Consider the following 21,285-nt stretch of genomic DNA (forward strand, 5'->3'; position numbering starts at 1 on the left):
TCACTTTGGCACAGAGAAGGATGTCAAGAAAATCTAAGTGTCTCTTCTTCTGGATCTTCTGGAGTTCTTCCTCATCCCCCAGAGATTTCTTTCTCTCCTTGATTATCATATCTATAACCATGTTTAATACACATAAAATAAGAGTAATATAAATATATACCATATTTTGCATAGCAAATATAAAACAGAAAACATATGAGGCTTTATAGAATAAAATGTGTACTAATTTATCAGAAAGCATTCATACAGAAGATTATCATGACATTTTATAACATTTTATTGGGTCCAGAATCATAACAACAATTAACCACATTTGGTTCCACAAAATGGTTTTGAACTTTGGATTTATATAAATTAGGGATATTCAGCAGATACAAATATATTTGCTTTGTATGATTCTGTGTTAACATTACTAATGTCTATTTTTGTACTATGGTACTTCTTGAATATCTTCTAATATATTGTTAGATCTAATATTTTCTGTGTCTTATTTCCTTCACAATTTTTCACAATGTCCTGTTATAACTAACATTCTGAGGAAGCACCTTTAAAAGTACAAGAACCTGCAACTATCATCTCCGAGGAGAACATTTTGTCAATATGTGTTGGGCAATATATTTGTACTAGGGATAAACAGGTGAGTATACTTCTAGTCTGTGTCAGTTTTATAGGTGTTCAACCACAAGATGTTCAATACCAAACCTGAGGATACCAAACCTTTTCACGTGCAGGATTTTATGCTTCATTCATGCTTCAGTTCAGCATATGCAAGCCATTGGTTATGAGATAGAAGGGAGTGGTGTCCTCCCTTCTTTTCCTGTCGTATCCAGTAACCGACCGAAGTAGGCGAAACAGACAAGTTACACAAGAGTGATTTCCTGGCTCGATTTTAAAAATTAATTTAACAAAACTGAATGTTTTGGGGTTATAGTTATGGTGACACTTTTTATCCCACTGATGAAGACCTTTGGGGTTGAAATGCATCTGGGCCAGGTTGATGTGTATTATTATAACCTACTATATGATTATTTCGAATCAGAAATGTTAAATAAGTTTTGGGACTGTCAATTTTCCATTTTGGTACAATTTTATATGGTTTGTTATATAATTAAAATTTTATAACTACTTTTTACATTTTGTTTTACAGATTTGTTATTTTATCTAATTTTATTAAATGTATTTAATGGTAGCTTCATCCTAATCTTGCACTTCATAAGTTCTCTTAAACCCATTTTGCTTTGTGTACTCCCCTAAAATAACAGCTCTTTTCCAGGAAGCTTTCCTTCGTTGACCAGCCTTGGTTTTATTGGCACTCTGTTTTTTAAAGAATAATTTTAATATTATGTTTCATTCTTTTTATCTTCTGATCATTTTATCTCTTGTTGTTCACCACTCTGGAATCTATTTAGATGTGGAGTAGCACACAAACGTTGTAAATAAATAAATAATAAAATGTAACAAAATTCAGAGTAGAGTGCAATCTGATGGATAACTGAGGCCCAATCTACATGGAAACGGTATGAGAAGCACTTTCTGGTTATATCCAGATTTTCATAAAATCTAGGGATGTACGAAAGTCACTTACCGTTTTGCGGATCTGCTTCATGGGGGGGAGGGGCTCCGTCCCTCCCCCCGGAATCCTTGACGGGGGGGGGGAGGTGCTCCGTCCCTCCCCCCGGAGTCCTGCCTGGCTGGCTCCACTCTGTGGGGATTCCGTGGAGCCACCGGCCGGCTCCGCCCGCAGCCGGACAACCGGCCGCTGGGCAGCAGGGACGCAAATGGCAGCTGCCGTAGCCACTGACGTTTGCATCCCTGTATTTCACTGTGATAGGCTACGTAAAGACTTACGTAGCCTATCATGTCGGGTAAAAACAACAAAACAAAAAACACGTACGCAAATGGTGGCTACGGCAGCCGCCATTTGCGTTCCTTATTTTTTGCCTTTTTGGTCTACGTAAATATTTACGTAGCCTAAAATGGCGAATCAAAAAGGAACGCAAATAGCGCCCACTATGCTATTTGCGTTCCCCTTTATTTTCGCCGTAATAGTCTACGTAAATATTTACGTAGACTAAAAAGGCGAAAAATAAGGAACGCAAATGGCGGCCGCCGTAGCCGCCACCATTTGCGTACGCCGTTTTTTTTTTACCCAGATGTGATAGGCTACGTAAGTCTTTATGTAGCCTATCACGTCTGGGTAAAAAACAAACAAACGACCAGATTGCAAATGGCTAAGAAATTAAAAAGGAGAAAGGAGAGAACCTGCCCCATTCATATTTGAAGGTGTGCAGATGGGGAGATACGCATTCCCACTCCTGCACTCAGTGAATATTTATAACAACAGGCAGAGGAATTCTCCCAACCCGTCTGCTCCTGTACTTGGCAAATGGCGGCGGTGGCGGCCGGTCGGAAGACCAGTTACCGCCGAAGCCGCCGCTGGAGCCGCCACCGTCCGGAACATCCGCCCCAGGTAAGTCTCATCCCGGGGGGGGATCCGCGGGGGGGCAGGGGGGTGGCAGGCCGTTCCGCCACAGATTTCGGGGTTTCGGATCTCACCAAGATCCGTGGCGGAATTCTCTAACATCCCTAATTCATACCATTTAATTCTTCACAGAGCTGTTTTAAGGTTTGCTTCTTTTTTTGTTTTTCTGGCCACGTTTATTCCTACCCTCCTTTCCATTTTCCTAAAATGGGTGTGGTCACTTTTTTATCATTTGGGGTTGATAGCAGCCTAGCATTGCTTTAACTAGGGGTGGGAAATTTGTGGCCCTCCAGATGTTTTGGCATACAACTCCCATCAGCACTAACCAACATAGCCCATGGTGAGGGATGATGAGAGTTCTAGGCCAAAACATCTGGAGGTCCACAAGTTGCCCACTGACTTAGTAGTCAGTTGGCTTAAAGTGACTACTAAAACTCCAGATCTAAGCCTAAATTAACATGGAATCAGGAAAAATACCTGTATGAAGGTGGGCAATCTGGCAGGCCTTCCGAAACTGATATCCATGGGGGCTGAACCTGTAAATCAGATCATTGTGGGCCAGAATGTTGTGCACTCTGGCAAATAACAAGGAGCAAAGTTCAAATACGGCTTGGACATAGGAATTCTCCCTAAGGGTCAAATAAGAAAATGAAATTATCTTACTCATGAACATTGTTACTACTATATAGTCCTAAAGCAGCCTTAGGGCTGTAATCCTATATACACTTACCTTACAGTAAGTCCTATTGAACTCATAAGGCCTACTTCTAACTAGACACGCACAGGATTGCACTATGAAACAACAATGGGAGTAGCTATATGCCATTAAAGCACAGGAATAGGTGAATATTTTAAAATGTTTTTTAAAAGGCACTCTGACCTGCTAACAGTATAAACATATCGAGTTTTACTACTATCCTGCCACCAACTCTTAGACATTAACAAAGGATTTGTTTTATTTTTATTTTTTTGAAGCAGAAACATTACTATATGAATTTAACATCATTTTACAAATGTTTGACTGCATTGATGTGTGATATTTATGAGCAATGAGGCAAATGTTTTGTTATTTGGGGCAGTTATTGAGGTTTTCAATCTTACACTGCTGCCACGTGTGGTAATTTAAACAGGCAGAGGATGCATCAGCTGTGTATTTCACAGCAGTGAACCGTAGAATGTGGAACATACATTCAGGATAGCTAGTTGGATCCTTTTAAATCACTGCTCAGTTAACTCCCAGCCAATAAGAGGAGCTCTTCCATCAGAGTTAAAGGTATACCAATACTAACCTGTCCATTTGACAGTTGCTGTTATAACTGAAGGCACATTTCATGATGCTATCAAGCGTCATCAAGCTCACATGTTCAAAGAGCTCCACAGATTTATCCTGTGTGACCATCTGCTCCCATTTATCCTAAATCAACAGATGGAAATTAATCCAAGGCTGTGGTGCTTTTAAAAATGCCATTGTGAATGGAAACTCGGTGCCACTCGGTTGGTAGTCCTATTACAGCTGCCTTTCTCTGCAGAGCATGACAAAGTTTGGTTACTTATTCTATGTTCATAGCACATTTGGACAGTCCACCTCTCTGTTTTATAAGATATTTACATATTAATTGTATGAACTAATGCCTAGTTGATTATACAAATACATACATTCCAGCTCACAGTTTTAGAGTTCTGCAAATCCTTCTGCCCCTAAACATGGGATAAGGCTTTCTCAACCATTGTCCCAAGGCTCTGGAATTGTATCCCATGGAAGGATAAATACTTTTTATTATTCTAAAAGGTATTTTGAAATATAGTATCTTAGCTGCCTGTTAAGCATTAATTGAAATGCTTTTAACAACAGGACACCTTTACAAAACCAATGTGATAGCAGGTTTCCTATAAAAGCACTTACCAACATCACTTTTGTAGACTCTGCCATCAGTGTTACATATGGTTTCAAAATGGTATAGTGGAAAGCTGGAGTCAGTAGCTTTCGATGCTGTGACCACTTTGGTCCATGTAAGACCAGCAAGCCTTTTCCTGGTAGCACACAGACATTTCCTATCACTTAAGACACTACAAACACATAGACTTGATATATTCAGACAGAACATTTCCTGTAGTCATCAGAGTTTTCTGCAGCAATGGCATTTCTTTGCTATATCTAGCTCATTTCCCCCAAGTAACTGAAGCTATAAGTACTTGATATAAGCACAAAAATGAGAAAGCCATTTAACCTAACTAGTATCTGGATCCAATTGTGGAGGATTTTATTTTATTAAATTTCTATATCACTTTTCAGTAGAACTTCACAGGGTGGTTTACATAAAAGGAAAAGAATGCAGCTAAAGGATGACCTACCTTTAGGAAGGCTTTCTAGATACGGAGTACTTATGCCAACAGACCTAAAATGTAGACTTCTATAATTCTTGTTATGCTAATTATTTATGGCCCATTCCTTACTGACTTCAACTATACTTCATGATATATGCTTTGACTATACATACCAATCCATGGAATTATGTTCTGATAAGCATAATTGTCCTTTGGGTCTGTAAGCAAGAGAAAAGAAGAAATCACTCAGTTACTATTTGTTTATTTTTAAATGTTATATTTTTTGTCTGTTAATAATCACACTCCAAGGACTTTTCATTTACAGAGGGGTACAAGGCAAGGTTGCCCATTGTCTCCTTTACTGTATCCCTTAGCTGCTGAACCTCTTGCCATTGCTTTTCGTGCTAATCGGTGTATTCAAGGTATACATGTTGGTCATGCAGAACATAAAGTGGGCTTGTTTGCAAATAATATGACCCTCTATATAACAAATCCAATAGCCAATACCAGAAATAATCTCACTGCTTGATGATTTGAGGCAAGCTTCTGAGTACAAAGCAAACTATCATAAGTCAGAGATGATTAATGTCAATCTATCTGCAGTTACACAAGCCAGCCTAGAAAAGAAATTTCCTTTTGTGTGGATTACTAAACTTTGGTGGCGTTTGGGGGTTCATACCTCTCTCTCATTGTATGATCTCCATAAATTTAACTATCAGCTATTGTATACACAAATTCACTCTGATATTCAAAAATGGGGTAAGGATAAGTTATCATGAATACTAAAATAGCTACAAGAATGAATCTCTTGCCTAGACTTCTTTTCTTAAACAATTCCACTTCATCTAACTATTCCAACTCTGGCCAAATGGAACAAACTATTGTCAGATTTTATCTGGTCTGGATAGAAGCCATAGTTGAAGCAAGCACTCTTAGCAGACCCCAAACAAAAGGTGGTCTTGCAGTGCCAAATCTGGAATTATATTATGCTGCTGCTCAACTGAGATTTCTTGTAGAATGGATGCACCAGTGAACAACCATAGAACAGTCCTCAGAGCACCAGTGGACACTCATAGAACAAATAGTGGGCAACTACCCTCTTGATGCCTTGATATGGGTCAGGCATTGTGATAGGCCTAAGTGCATCTTTGAGCATCCAGGGATTAGAGATGCTATACTTACCTGGGAGCGGAAAAAACTGGCTCCTGATCTCTCTCCACTAATGTCAGTGTTGCTGTTGCATCATCCAGAATTTGCAGCACATAACAATCCCCAAGGTTTTTGTGCTTGGTTAGCAGCAATTTATTTGATAAAGGGGAACCCCTCTCCTACACAGATATTGTGAAAAGAACTGAACCAACTGTACCACCCTTTTATCAGTATCTGCAACTGCATCACTGTCTTAGCCTGAATCACATTAAGAAGGCAGCAAAGCATCAACTTATTTCTTCTGAATCTTTTACAGGAGCTGCTGTTACTTCAAATAAAGGTTTGATATCATCTATTTATAAAACCCTTCAAACGCCATTACTGGATGACAAGCTATCTTACATGTGGGCATGGGAGACTGGCTTAGGTGTAGGCTGACCATACGTACCATTTTTTTCATATTTCCCGACCGTCCCATCGTTTTAATATAAATGTCAATTTTGTCCTGTTTTTAATTTTTTGTAAAAAAACTGAACGCGTTTATCATAAGGCTCTATGCTAATCAATGCATGCAGTAAACTACTAGTGTGACGGAAGAGGAAGTTCCATTTACTTTATCCAGTCAGGGCCAGGCTTCTTGAGCTAGCAACGATCAGACGCCGCCCCCTTGCTTGTCTGCAGTGGTGGGGAATTCAAGAGGCGGTCACTAAGCCCCATTCAGCGTGTGGGAGCCAGGAGGGGGAGTCTTACTGTTATTTCTACCATCATTCCGCCCACAGAGATTCTTTCTGCCCTACATTCAGTTTGATTCGGACTTTTCGGACTCATATTTCGTTTCAACAGGCTGTTAGCTATTTTTTTATTACAGCAGATTACATAACCATGGTCCGTTTTTGTCATCCTAATGTCCCGTTTTTGTCTCAACGAAATATGGTCAGCCTACTTAGGTGAGTCTTTGGAAGAAGATGATTGGCAGTGTATCTGGACTTCTTTTTCATCTTTATTAATCATTAGCACAAGTTCTGAGTAGGTGGTACATTACTCCTGCCAGGCTTCACCTAATACATGCAAATTACAGTCAATATTGTTGGAAGGGGTGTGCTCATATTGGCTCATACTTTCATCTTCGGTGAGAATGTTCTACAGTGCAGGAATTTTGGAACATGGTTGCTGATTACTGTCAGAAATTTCTTCATGTTAGACAATAGGTAGCTTCTAAAGCAGTGCTGCTTCATCTTTTTGAACTCAGTGATCCTGGATTCCTGCATAAAGTCCTTCTTAGGCATTGTATACAGCTGCAAAGTTATGTATAGCTTGTAACTGGAAGTCTCCAAACCAAGCAACCAAAGAGCGGTGGATTAATAAAATTTGGGGGACTATGATGCATGCCCTGGCTGTGGGCTTCCAAGATTTAGAGGTGCTGAGAAAGTGATAAGTCAAATCCAGGTTTGTTTACAAGGAGATTTTTTATAGAGTACTTACAGCACACAGGCATACCCAATGGATGGATCAGGCAGAAACTCTGAGCAAAATGCTGTGCTACAAGATTACTTTTATATCATACATGTTATTCAGGCATAGCAGTGAGGTAATATGACAGGTGCAAACATTAATTAAAGTTCATCTACAACTTTCCTAGCATTTTTTATTTTATTTATTTCATTTCTATACCGCCCAATAGCCAAAGCCCTCTTAGCAGCGCTTGGTAACATATTTGGCAGAAGCAAGACTTGTCAGAATTGTCTCAGCACAGACACCTGTGGCTTAGCTTTACCCTCAGGCACATCCTAGGCTCTGATAAGATAAACGGTACCAGAGCTCATTAGTTCTGGAATGTGCTGAGGGGGCACTACACTGGCCTTTGACTCATCTTATGAGCCCAGAGGCCCAACTTCAGGAAAACGCAATTAATAAGCAAAAGCAGAAACCATTATGGATCCCTAACTGTTTCTAGAACTACTGTTAACTTGCTTACAGGCCCGGGGGCCTACATATGAGTACGTATAAACTTACTCAGCAAGTGAAGTGAGCAACTAATTCTAATGTGAAGAATGATATTATGACACAATAGTTTCCATTCATTTCCTAGGCTGAGGCACTTCAAACTTTTGATAAAGTTCCAACAAAATACAATTGCCTATATTTTTTCTGATTACTATGCACAAACACACAAAATGGCATGCACCGGCACACGTTCCTTTCATAAGCATTGAGCAGGGGGTTGGACTTGATGGTCTTGTAGGCCCCTTCCAACCCTACTATTCTATGATATGTTGTAGAACTTGCATTTTTACTTTCATTAGAAATTCAGCTCCTACTCAGTGAATTCCTTTGTTTCTTTAGTGATTGTGATTTATTATTATGCACATTCTCCTTCTTTTTGTTGCCTTTATTTGGTTAACCTTGTTTCAAAATAAAATAAAATTTCATGATTAAAAACAAAACAAAACTTTATATACTGCCCTTCATGCACAAGGAATCCCAGGATACATAAATACCTAACATTTTTAAAAACTAACAAACAAAACCAAATAAAATATACTAAGAATGATAAAATTATAAAATATGAGGCATAAAGAAATTTTCAACCAGCAAATAAACAAATCAATTCAAGATTTAAATTTACTATACTTGGGCACAACCCCTCCCCCCCCCAAGCAAGGTCACCACCAATCATATGGATATTGGGAGGGCATTGAAAAGTTGGGGTGCCACCACAGAGAAGGCCTGTCTTTTGGAAATGCATAATGTATTTCTCCCATTGATAGGACCTGGAGAAGTGCCTCCTCTGAAGATGCATGGGCAGAATGATATGGGAGTAGGTGTCCCTTCAGATATTTGGGTTCCAAGCCATTTAGGTGATAGCTAGCACCTTGAATTGGGGTCAGTAGTGAATAGGGAGCCAATGTGATATTGCTCCATCTAGGTAAAGTAGCCAGAATTCTAGCTGCTGAATTCTCCATGAGTTTAAGCTTCCAAGCCATTTGCAAAGGCAGCTCAATATATAACGCATTACAGTAATCCAACCTGAAGATTGCCAGATCATGGAGTACTGTGGCCAGACTATTGCTATCCAGGAAAGGCCATCATGGACAAACCAGCTGAAGCTGGTAGAAGGTGCACTGAGCCACCAAGGCCACTTGGGTCTCTAGTGACAATGGTAGATCAAAGAGTTCCCCCAAAGTGGCTGAATCTGGTGCAGCACCACCCTCATATTTGTGACTGGGTGACACTTGTTGCAGTCTTCCAGGTTCAGGGAAGTTTTCTTCAGAAGTGATCTCTAAACGGCCTGCTTCAAGATAGCCTGGACCACTCCCTCTTTCAATGAGGCATTAATAACCGCCTGGTCAATCCCATTTGGCTTGATGTAAGAAGCCAAGATTGACAAGGGTCAAGAATAAAGGTGGTTCGTTGGACTTGTCCACATCCTCAGACCACAACAACTACAACTGATTCCATAAAACCAGACCAGATGGTGGTCTGCAACTGCATCAAGGATGGCAGCTAGGTCAGACCAAATACAAGTAACTTTATCTTCAAAGTGCCTAGCAAACTTCTCACAGTAGGCCTTCAAGGGTTCCAACATATCATTCTGAGGGTCCAGATGTAACAGACCCTGCACCACTTGAAAAAGCTCTGCTGGACAGCTACCCAACGATGCAATGGAGGTCATAGAAACATAGAATAGTAGGATTGGAAGGGGCCTACAAGGCCATCGAGTCCAACCCCCTGCTCAATGCAGGAATCCAAGTCAGAGCATCCCTGACAAATGGCTGTCCAGCCTCATCTTGAATGCGTCCAGTGTGGGAGAGCCCACTACCTCCCTAGGGAATTGGTTCCATTTTCATATTGCGCTAACAGTCAGAAAGTTTTTCCTGATGTTCAGCCAGAATCTGGCTTCCTGTAACTTGAACCCATTATTCCGTGTCCTGCACTCTGGGATGATCAAGAAGAGATACTGGCCTTCCTCTCTGTGACAACCTTTCAAGTACTTGAAGAGCACTATCATATCTCCCCTCAGTCATTTCTTCTCCAGGCTAAACATGCCCAGTTCTTTCAGTCTCTCCTCATAGGGCTTTGTTTCCAGTCCCCTGATCATCTTTGTTGCCCTCCTCTGAACCCTCTCCAGTTTGTCTGCGTCCTTCTTCAAGTGTGGCGCCCAGAACTGCACACAGTACTCCAGATGAGGCCTAACCAGCGCTGAGTAGAGGGGAACTAGCACTTCACAGGATTTGGAAACTATGCTTCTATTAATGCAGCCCAAAATAGCATTTGCCTTTTTTGCAGGCACATCACATTGTTGGCTCATATTCAGCTTGAGATCGACAACAGTTCCAAGATCCTTCTCGCTTGTAGAGTTGTTGAGCCACGTATCCCCCATCTTGTAACTGTGCATTTGGTTTCTTTTTCCTATGTGCAGAACTTGGCATTTATCCCTATTAAATGTCATTTTGTTGTTTTCTGCCCAGCACTCCAGTCTATCAAGATCACTTTGAATTCTGTTTCTGTCTTCCAAAGTATTAGCTATCCTGCCCAATTTTGTGTTATCTGCAAATCTGATCAGCATTCCCTGCACCTCCTCCTCCAAGTCATTAATAACAATGTTGAAGAGCACTGGGCCCAGGACTGAGCCCTGCAGTACCACACTCATTACCTCTCCCCAGTTGAGAAGGTCCCATTGATAAGCACTCTTTCAGTCCGATTCTGTAGCCAACTGTGGATCCACCGGATCATTGTTTCATCTAGCCTACTTTGAGCTAGTTTGCTCATCAGGATACCATGGGGCACTTTGTCAAAAGCTTTGCTGAAGTCGAGGTATATTATCTCTGCAGCATTCCCACGGTCTACAAGGGAGGTTACCTGATCAAAACATGAGATCAGATTCATCTGGCAGAACTTGTTTTTTACAAATCCATGTTGGCTTCAAGTAATCACTGCATTGTTTTCAAGGTGCTTACAGATGGATTGCTTTATCATCTGCTCCAGAAATTTCCCAGGGATCGATGTCAGAATGATTGGTCTGTAGTTCCCAGGTTCCTCCTTTTTACCCTTTTTGAAGATAGGAACAACATTAGCCCTCCTCCAGTCATCTGCCACTTCACCTGTCCTCCATGATTTCTCAAAGAGAATAGACAGCGGTTCTGAGAGTTCTTCTGCCAGTTCCTTTATTACCCTGGGTTCCAGTTCATCTGGCCCTGGAGATTTGAACTCATTCAAAGTAATTAGGTGTTCCTTGACCATATGCCTATTGATCTCAAGCTGCAATCCTGCCCCTTCTGCCTGTACTTCATCTTTGCCAGGGGGGTCATAGACCCTCTTTTGGGAGAAGACTGAGCCAAAGTAGGAATTAAGCACCTCTGCCTTTTCTTTGTCATCTGTTATCATTTTGCCATCCTTATTTAATAGCGAACAACCATTTCTTTCCTCTGACTATGCATGTAGCTGAAGAAAGCCTTTTTGTTGTTTTTAGCATCCCTCGCTAACCTCAGCTCGTTCTCAGCTTTATCCTTCCTGACGGCATCCCTGCAATTCTGGGCTACCTGCCTGTACTCTTCCTTTGTTACTTGGCCTTCTTTCCACTTCCTATATGTGTCCTTTTTCGTTTTCAGGTCATCCCTAAGCTTTTTGTGAAGCCACATTGGCTTCTTCTGTTGTCTTCTTCCTTTTTTTCTTGTTGGAATGGTTTGTAATTGTGCCTTGAGAATTTCCTTTTTTAAAAGCTCCCAGCCATCTTGGACTCCTTTTCTTGTTAGAGCCGCTTGCCATGGGACCTTACTGATCATTGTTCTGAATTTATTAAAATCAGCGTTCCTAAAATCCAGTGTACGCGTTTGACTACACTCGGCTTTTGCTTCCCTTAGAACCAAGAACTCAAGTACAACATGGTCACTTTCCCCAGAGTTCCTGTAACTGCTACTTGATCCACTAAGTCATCTCAGTTGGTTAGGATCAAGTCAAGGATAGCTGATCCTCTAGTTCCTTCCTCTACTTTCTGAAGGAAGAAGTTATCCGCCACACAAGTCAGGAATTTCCTGGAGGGGCCATGTTTTGCAGAATTTGTCTCCCAACAAATAACATGGCATGGCTGTGGTGGCTTAGTGGTTAAGACGCTGAACTGCAGACCGGAAGGTCGGCAGGACAGCAGTTCGAGACCCGAGTGCTGCGTGACGGAGTGAGCTCCTGTCTTCAGTCCCAGCTTCTGCCAACCTAGCAGTTCGAAAGCAAGAAATTGCAAGTAGATAAATAGGCACCGCTTCGGTTGGAAAGGTAACAGCGTTCTGTGCACCTCGGTGTTCAGTCATGCCGGCCACATGACCATGGAAGCGTCTTCGGACAGCGCTGGCTCTTCGGCTTAGAAATGGAGATGAGCACCACACCCTAGAGTCGGACACGACTGGTTGGGGACACCTTTACCTTTATTACTACTACATCATGCTTCCTTAAAACATTGGCTATTTTCCTTTCAAAAGTTTCATCACTGTCTTCTCCTTGATTGGGTGGGTAGTAGTAGACTCTGACCACCAGGTTCCTTTTATTCTTTGCTCCATTTATTTTGATCCAGATGCTCTCGATGGGGCTACCAAGCTCATCCTCCTGTATTTCTGTGCAGAGATATGTATTTTTCACATACAGTGCAAACCCACCTCCCTGGAGAAATGGGAGTATTTTGCAGCTTCCCTGCCACATAGTAGGCATGATAATGTGCTGAACGTGTGTTCAGTCGTAGTCACTATGAGACTGTGTTCTAGTTATCATCCCAATTGTTTCATTGACCCCAGCTCTGTGGTAAACCAGAAGGTGGCTGGGCTCTTCAACACAGGAGAGAATACTTGGGAGTAATCATGTCAAAAGCCCTTTTCATCTCACCATTCTATAGTGAGACTAGATTTGCACCTCGTGTCATATCGATATGAACCATCATGATAATGTTATATCCCTCTTTCTCATTTATACCTTGTAGCGCACACAATGACATTTGTTGCAGCATTTTGGATAATACAGAATAAAAAGCAGGAAATAACACTAGAAAAACATTATGGAATGTGTAATGTGCCCCAACAGTTATCAGTGCACTTCAAAACCAATAAACAGCAGTAGTGTAGATCTAGCTCACTATAGAAACGACAGCTTCTTTTGCCATCAGACTTATATCCCATTTTCCCTGCTCTAAAAAAAAATTGCTGAAAGTGCTGTTTACAAACAGAAGCAAAACTGGAGGGTCACGATGTCATCTAAAGAACCCGTAAACAACCATGAGTAGGGAATGCTAACTGCACAATAAATGCTCATGTAGAAAAGTTCCAAGAAAGCAGTGCCCCTAGGCCATTCTGCCCAGCCACAGCATCATCATAGCAGTGCCCCAAACAAAGCAGCAATTCCTGGCCATGCCACTTTTCTCCAATGCTATGCATGACTGTCACTATCAGTTTATCGTATATATTAATAATGCCTTACAATATAAAATAATTATATAAAATAAGACAATAGGTCATTCAAACTCTGTTCATGAAACATCATGGAAATCTGAGGATAATATCAAATCTATAGCTTTCCTCTGTGCTACTGGAGGATAACTGGAAATTATCCTTGGCATTTGTATTTCGCAACTGTACCAGAATCACTAGGATGTCAACAACAGCAACAACACACACAGACACATAGCTGGTAGATTAAGACTATTTTGTCTCTTACCTGTTCTAGCAAGTATTGTTTTTGCATAATCAGGGTGTGTGATGGTTACACATGCAGAGAAGTTCCCAAACCACACAGGAAAGGCAAATGGATACAGATGACTCCAGTGCTCTGTCTTTTTGAAAACTGTCGATAAGGGTGAAAGCTGCAACAATACATGAAGGAGGGTGAAAGTGATGATTAGTGTGTGTGTGTGTGTATAAGTATTTTCAAACATTAAAAAATCTGCCAGTTTAAAAGACCAGAAGGTGAGGCTATCTCACATTGGTCCAAACTCCACAAAGCCAGGAAATTGGAAGCTAAGGCTGATGCCTTATCTGTTCTGTCGTGCCCCGTGATCAGTCATGATGTTGTGCAATGTCACAAATTGTGCTTGCTTACAACTTATCCTCCATGCACCCACACTTTTGCTGGGTCTTTCAGTCCCAAATCCAGATTGGGAGGATGGAGTGCCTGGGACCAGCAAAGATGCTCCACATTGTCCTGGTCCTGTATTGCCATATGAAGCATCTGAAGGGACTTTTCACCGGATTCCTGGACGGAATCGGGCACTTGCACCATCCCTACCATCAGGCAAGGCACCTTCAGAGGGGGGCCCCAAACCTGGAAGTCATGAAAACTGAGAATTTTCTTAGGTTGAATCTGATCTTTTTGGATACTCCATGCAAACAAAATGAGGGTAGCTTTATCTTACCATTCACTGCTTTGTTTCTGAAGGTTTCCTGAATTTAACATCTCTCAGTTGGCTACAGCTAACAATTTATAATCTTTAATTAGCATACAGCAGCCTCCCCCAACCTGGTTCCCTCCAAATTTTTTGGACTACAACTACCATTAGCCCCAGCCAGCATGGAAAATGATTCTATTATTATTATTATTATTATTTCTTTATATCCTGCCTTTTTCCCAATACTGGGACTCCAGACAGCTTTACAACATTAAAAATTTGTACAGTTAAAACATATAAATAGAAATATACAAAAGTTAAAAATATAATAAATCATCAATAATATTAAAATTGTATAAAATACCAGAATTTAAAAAGACAACAACAATATAAACAATAGTATCAATCCATCATATTCTCCCAGGTCCAGACTATCCCCAAAAGCCTTCCAGAACAAAAACGTTTTTGCCTGCCTGTGGAAACAAACCAAGGGGGGTGCCACTCTCGCCTTCCTGGGAAGGGAGTTCCAGAGCTTTGGGGCAGCCACCGAGAAGGCCCTCTCCCGCATTCCCACCAGGCGAGCCTGTGATGGTGGCAGGATGGTGAGAAGGGCCTCTCCTGAAGATCTCAGGGCACGAGCAGGCTCATAGGAGAGAATACAGTCTTTTAGATAAGCTGGACCTGAGCCATATAGGGCATTATAGGTCATGACCAGCACTTTGAATTGTGCCTGGAAACAGACTGGGAGCCGGTGAAGCTGTTTTAGCAGGGGAGTTGTATGCTCCCTGTAGCTGGCCCCAGTGAACAGTCTGGCAGCAGCTCTTTGAACCACCTGAAATTTCTGAACACTCTTCAGAGGCAGCCCCACGTAGAGTGCATTACAGTAATCCAAATGGGATGTAACTAAGGCATGTGTCACTGTGGCCAGCTCAGACATCTCAGGGAACAGACGCAACTGGTGCACTAGCTTTAACTGTGCAAATGCACTCCTGGCCACCGCTGAAACCTGAGCATCCAGGCTCAGGGCTGAATCCAGAAGTACACCCAAGCTGCGAACCTGTGTCTTCAGGGGGAGTGTAACCCCATCCAGCACAAGCTGAATCCCTATTCCCTGATCTACCTGTCAACTGACCAGGGGCTCCTCTGTCTTGTCTGGATTAAGCTTCCATTTGTTTGCCCTCATCCAGCCCATTACTGCTGACAGACACCAGTTTAGCACTGCAGCAGCTTCCTTGGAATTAGATGGAAAGGAAAAGTAGAGTTAGTGTCATCAGCATACTGATGACACCCAACAGGAGGGCAGCCAATGGTGCCCTCCTAAACACCTGGATGGCACCAGGTTGGGAAAGGCTGGCACAGGATATGCTCCAGCTTCTTGTATTTTTGTTTTGCAAAGCTGCATCAGCCTTGTCAGACAATGCCCTGGTTTTCATGGCATGACAACCCATCATGGTTATCACCCATAGGGGCTTGTTGTGATGTCTGAACCCAGCACGATTTCCACAGGGTGGCTTATTTTTCATGAACAAGCCACCCTTGGAACCCATGACTTGTTGGTGGGCTCTTCAGGGTGGCTTGTTTTCAGAGTGGCTTGTCGTAATGTCTGAACCTGCCAGAGCTTGTTTAGTACAAGGGCACTTGGCAAGAGCAGTGAAAAATCTGACCTCTCCTCAGTGCCCTCCACCCCTCCTCCTCCAGCTTCCTTCTCCAGCTCCATTTGACAGCAACCTGGCTTTATCCCCTTGTGAGCCAAGTTTGCTCAGCAATGCATGCATGCGTGATTGACTTACCTCTGGGTAAGCATGCACCCCCCCCCCCGCCAACTCGGGACCATGGCAATTCAGGAGGGAGGGATTCAAGCTTTTCCCCCTTTTGTTTTCCTGCTGAAATCACACACACACAGACACAGAGGGAATGGTTAAAACAAGAAATGTTGTTTTAACCATTCCCCTATGGACGGGGAGGGAATTTTGGCATGAAAATGGGAAGAGGGAAAGCTTAAATCCCCCCTCCCAAACGCCATGGTCCTGAATTGTTATTTCAATAATAACAATTGTTATTGTTGTTGTTATAAGAGGTAAGTCAATTGTGCATAGCTGGGCTAGGAAGAGGAATGTCCAGTGAGGAGCAGCCAAAGAGGCTTTTTTTTTTTTTAAGCGTTAAAGAAAGAAAATAAATATAACCCTCCGACGCCTCATCCTAAACAATAAGATAAGCCCCACCAGACCAAGACATGGCATATGTGCGTTAATGCAGGTGCTTCGCAAGGCACGAATGGGGGGGGGGGATCTCATCAGAGCAGGAGTACAGAGGAGATGTGTCGCAAAAGCGCCCGGGACAGGCGCAGAGAGTGGGTGGGCTAGCGACTGAATGGTGCTATGGTGGCTTGTTCTCAGGGCGGCCTATGCGGAGAACAAGGCTTACCAGGGGGCGCTGCGAGCACCAGCGGGAGGATGCTTTGCGCGCAAGGGCCGTGCCTGAGCGTGCGAGCCACAAGCCTCTGCTTGACCCCGAAGGCACACGCCGCGGCTCTCTTGCTCTGCACCTACCTCAAATATATGACCGTACAGCCAGTGCGGGGGGGGCCCGGGGAAAGCGCTCAGGGCTTTCAGCAGCTCCCGCCTCCGGCGATGCAGCTGGATGACTTTGATCAGCACGCAGGTCAAGCAAAAGACCGCCGCCAGGTGCCAAACCCGCGAGAGATCCAGGGCTGGGCGAGGCGCAAGGCGCCCGGGAGAGAGAGGAGGCGTCGGCGCTCGGGTGGACAGCGCCCTCGCTGGGGCAAAGGGCAGGCACGCGCCCCCCAAACCTTTCGCCGGCCGAAGGGCCGAGCAGGAGAGGCAGCCGAGGCCGGCACCGGCGTGCAGGGAGAGCGGCTTTTCAGCACAGAAAGGGCGAGCGGTTTAGAGCGTCTTCTTCTCCCCGCTCACGCCACGCGCACCTTCCGAGGCAGGTTGCAGACTCCGCCCTTGCAGGGACAATAACCGCGGAAAAGGCACTGCCCAGCGCCTCCCCGCTCTCCGCCCCACGGCCTTTCGGCTGGGGCCCGCGCAGCAGGAGCGAGCCCTGCCTCGCCGAACGTGGCAGCGGCAGATGGTGAAAGGGTGGTGCAGAAGGGGAAGGGAGGGGAAGGAAGAGAGGGAACAGACCACAGACGGAGGAATGGTGATGTACGAAATGGCTTGGGAACCAAGTACGGGGAAGAATGTCTCCTCCCGTAGTTCTGGCATCCCACATAGTCATGGACCTCTCTCTCCAAGGGGCTTTGCCTGACACCCACAGCATTATCTTTTTGGTGCCAGGAAACACTTCTTTATTCTCTCTGGCTTTTTAAATTTTCTGTTTTATGCTGCTTCTGACTACCGATTGTAGTATATTTTATTATTACATATATATCTCACCTTTCTTCTGTTGTAGAACTCAAGGTGGCTACATGGGATTCCCAGGCAGTCTCCCATCCAAACAATGACAAGATTCAGGCCTACTTTACTTCAGCAGGGTGGCTGCCACGTGCGCCTTCAGCCCATCCCTTGAGACTTAGAATCATAGAATAGTAGGGTTGGAAGGGGCCTACAAGGGATGATTGAGAAGAGATCCTGGCCTTCCTCTGTGTGACAACCTTTCAAGTACTTGAACAGTACTATCATATCTCCCCTCAGTCTCCTCAAGGCTAAACATGCCCAGTTCCTTCAGTCTCTCTTCATATGGCTTTGTTTCCAGTCCCCTGATCATCTTTGTTGCCCTCCTCTGAACCCTCTCCAGTTTGTCTGACTTCTTTTCCTATGTTGCACTGTAACATTGTAAAGCACCTGGGAGATATTTGAAGGGTGGTATAAATCTCTACTTGCTAAATACATACATATATCCAGGGCAACATATAGGGCAATTACATGTATGTCAACAGATTGGGCCATGGAAATCTTCTTCCATGCACCATAATAACAATAACTGTCTGCTATTAGATGTATGGTTCTGCTTGTCCCGCAAGGTAAGCACTCCGGACAGCAAACTAGCAATACATGGGGTGGGGTGGGGTGGGGTGGGGTGTAAAAGCCAGAACGGAATGGGCCAGAATGGCCACTTATATTTTAAAAAGCATGCCAAAAATAATGGCATGTGTTAGAAACACTTGAGAACAATATTTTAGGACTAAAACCCTTGCAATATTGTAGTATTATTAACCCCATAATGCCCAGAACACATCCGGAACAGAATGGAATGGCCCAGAACGGACACTTCCAAATGAGTGAAATCAACCAAACTCACTAGTCACACATAACTCCGTGGCAAGGATGCAATAAGCCATAAAGCATCCACAGAAACCATGTTCTAATGCCTGTTCCAGGCAATAGTCCATATTGAAGAAAAATGGCCTGGAACGGCAACTTCCGAGAGAGCCAAATCAACCAATAGCCGTTCCGGGTGAAATGGAAAAATGCCACTTGCATTGTTAGCATGGGAACGTGCTGCTAAGGTGCCAAGAGTCATGCAGACAAAAGGCTGTAGTGACTGAATTAGGGCTAGAGATAGTGATTGAATTAGAGCTAGAGGACAGTGGCTGATTAATTTACTGCACATGAGTCAGAATACCTGGCAGGGCCCTTGTCTTTGGAAATCGGAAAGCTTCCTTTGAAGGAAGGTTGCTAATAAACTCTAAAGGGTTTAAACTCTGAAAGAACCTAGTGCCTGGTTGGTTCTTTCAGAGTTTAAACGACTAGGGCTGTCTTCACACATGCTTTTATCCTGCGATTGAGATTGCTCCTTCACAGAAGTTTGCAGGCTCTTTACATGACGCCGTGATCATCCAAGGCATCTCCTGCACTAAATGCCCCTTGCTCTGTTTTTAAATACAGGCAGGGCCAGAAATATTGGAACAAGGATAACTGTTTTGGCAGTTGGCCTCTGTACACCACCGCAATGAAGTTGAAAGGAAACACACCCAGATGGGAGCAAAGTCAGGACTTTCAGCTGTAATTCAAGGGGTTTGACAAAAGTGGGGCACTAACCGTTCAGGAAAGACAGCCAGTGGCATACACACACACCCATCGGTGGTGGCTCATAAGTAATGGAACAAACCAACATCATTTCAAACTTAAGGATCGCCTTTAATACCTGGATGAAAATCCTTTGCCATCAATGACTGCCTCAAGTCTGGAACCCATGACATGACCCAATGCTGAGTTTCCTCCATCGAGATGCTTTGCCAGGCCTTTACTGCAGCTGCCTTCAGCTGCTGCTTGTTTGTGGGTCTTTCTGCCTTCAGTCTTGTCTTCAGTAAGTGAAAAGCATACCTATTGGGTTGAGATCAGGTGACTGACTTGGCCATTGAAAAACATCCCACTTCTTCGCCTGGAGAAACTCTTGGGTAGCTTTTGCTGTATGTTTTGGGTCATTATCCATTTGCAATATGAAGCGGCGTCCTATCAGTTTGGCAGCATTCGGCTGAATCTGAGCAGAAAGTATAGCCCTATACACTTCAGAATTCACCTTGCTGCTTTTATCAGCAGGTCATCAATAAACACCAGTGACCCAGTTCCATTGGCAGCCATACATGCCCATGCCATAACACTGCCTCCACCATGTTTGACAGATGATATGGTATGCTTTGGATCATGAGCTGTTCCTTTCCTTCCCCATACTCTTCTCTTCCCATCATTCTGGCACAAGTTAATCTTGGTTTCATCAGTCCAAAGAATCTTATTCCAGAACTGGGTGGGCTTTTTAGGTGTTTGCTGCCAAAGGCTAATCTGGCCTTTCGGTTCTTGAGTGTTACCAGTGGTTTGCACCTTGTTGTGAAGCCTCTGTATTTACATTCATAAAGCCGTCTCTTGACTGTAGATATTGACAATGACATGCCTACCTCCTCAAGAGCATTCTTGACCTGGCTAGATGTTGTGAAAGGGTTCCTCTTCACCATGAGCAGAATTCGGTGGTCATCCACTTTGTCTTCCGTGGTCTGCCAGGCCTTTTGCTGTTGCTGAGCTTGCCAGTTAATTCCTTCTTATTCAGGATGTTCTAAATTGTTGTGTTGGCCATTCCCACTGTTTTTACTATCTCTCTGATGGGCTTATTTTGTTTCCTTAGCCTAATGATGGCCTCCTTCACTCGCATGGACACCTCTTTGGGCCTCATGCTGGGAGTACCAGAGAACAGCTACCAAATGCAACTGTAACACTCAGAACCACCTCCAGGCCTTTTATCTGCTTGACTGGTCATGGGGTGCCTAGGGAACAGACCACACCTGGCCATGCAGCTGCTTGTCAGCCATTCTTTCCATTACTTATGAGCCACCAATGATGGGGGTGTGTGTATGCCACTGGCTGTACTTCCTGAATGGTTAGTGCCCCACTTTTGTCAAACCCCTTGAATTACAGCAGAAAGTCCTGACTTCGCTCCCATCTGGGTGTGTTTCCTTTCAACTTCAATGTGGTGGTGTACAGAGGCCAACTGCCAAAACAGTTATCCTTGTTCCAATATTTCTGGCCCTGACTGTAGATTGCAGAAAATGAGCTATCAAATTACCCCGTTATGTTTCGCTTTTCCGTTGTGTTTCGCTTTTTTGAAAAGAGGAAAAGCAGCAAGAAGAGATCAATGAAAGATAACGGAAGACTCAGATATGGGGAGAAGGAGGGGGGAAACAGAGCGTGTGTAAAGGGAGTCAGTTGTGATCCTGTATTTAAAACAGAAGCAGAAATCCCCGTTTTAAATGCAGGACTTTAGGCTGGTGTAGAGATGCCCTAGATCAACAACTGGTGCGACTGGTGAGTTTGGTTGATTTGGTTCACTCGGGACTTGCTGTTCCAGCCTGTTTTGTGCAATATGGACTATGGGCTGGAATGGCTATTGAAACGTGGTGTCTGTGGAAGTTTGGGAGCTTATTAAGTCAGTCCCATCTAGTCTGGTGTGACTGGCAAGTTTGGTTGATTTGGCTCACTCGGAAGTTGCTGTTCTGGGCCATTTTTCTTCAATA

At 43.5% G+C, this 21,285-nt stretch overlaps 1 protein-coding gene across 1 annotated transcript in view; it reads right to left on the bottom strand.

The window, feature by feature from the left end:
- LOC146348207 (cytochrome P450 4B1-like) overlaps nucleotides 1-17,203 on the bottom strand; it is a gene marked incomplete at its 5' end in the record, with an annotated part of 33,437 nt that extends 16,234 nt beyond the window's left edge. Inside the window, 7 exons of the mRNA XM_084851646.1 lie at nucleotides 5-111; nucleotides 2,960-3,111; nucleotides 3,772-3,896; nucleotides 4,386-4,513; nucleotides 4,981-5,025; nucleotides 13,649-13,793; nucleotides 16,865-17,203. Coding sequence (XP_084707772.1) covers nucleotides 5-111; nucleotides 2,960-3,111; nucleotides 3,772-3,896; nucleotides 4,386-4,513; nucleotides 4,981-5,025; nucleotides 13,649-13,793; nucleotides 16,865-17,203 — 1,041 coding nt within the window. The remainder of the gene's footprint in view (nucleotides 1-4; nucleotides 112-2,959; nucleotides 3,112-3,771; nucleotides 3,897-4,385; nucleotides 4,514-4,980; nucleotides 5,026-13,648; nucleotides 13,794-16,864) is intronic.
- Nucleotides 17,204-21,285: the final 4,082 nt, after the last annotated feature.

The sequence above is a fragment of the Heloderma suspectum genome, chromosome 4 (assembly GCF_057233095.1).
Source record: "Heloderma suspectum isolate Gila_16-S chromosome 4, 16-S_ref, whole genome shotgun sequence".
Taxonomy (NCBI): Eukaryota; Metazoa; Chordata; class Lepidosauria; order Squamata; family Helodermatidae; genus Heloderma; species Heloderma suspectum.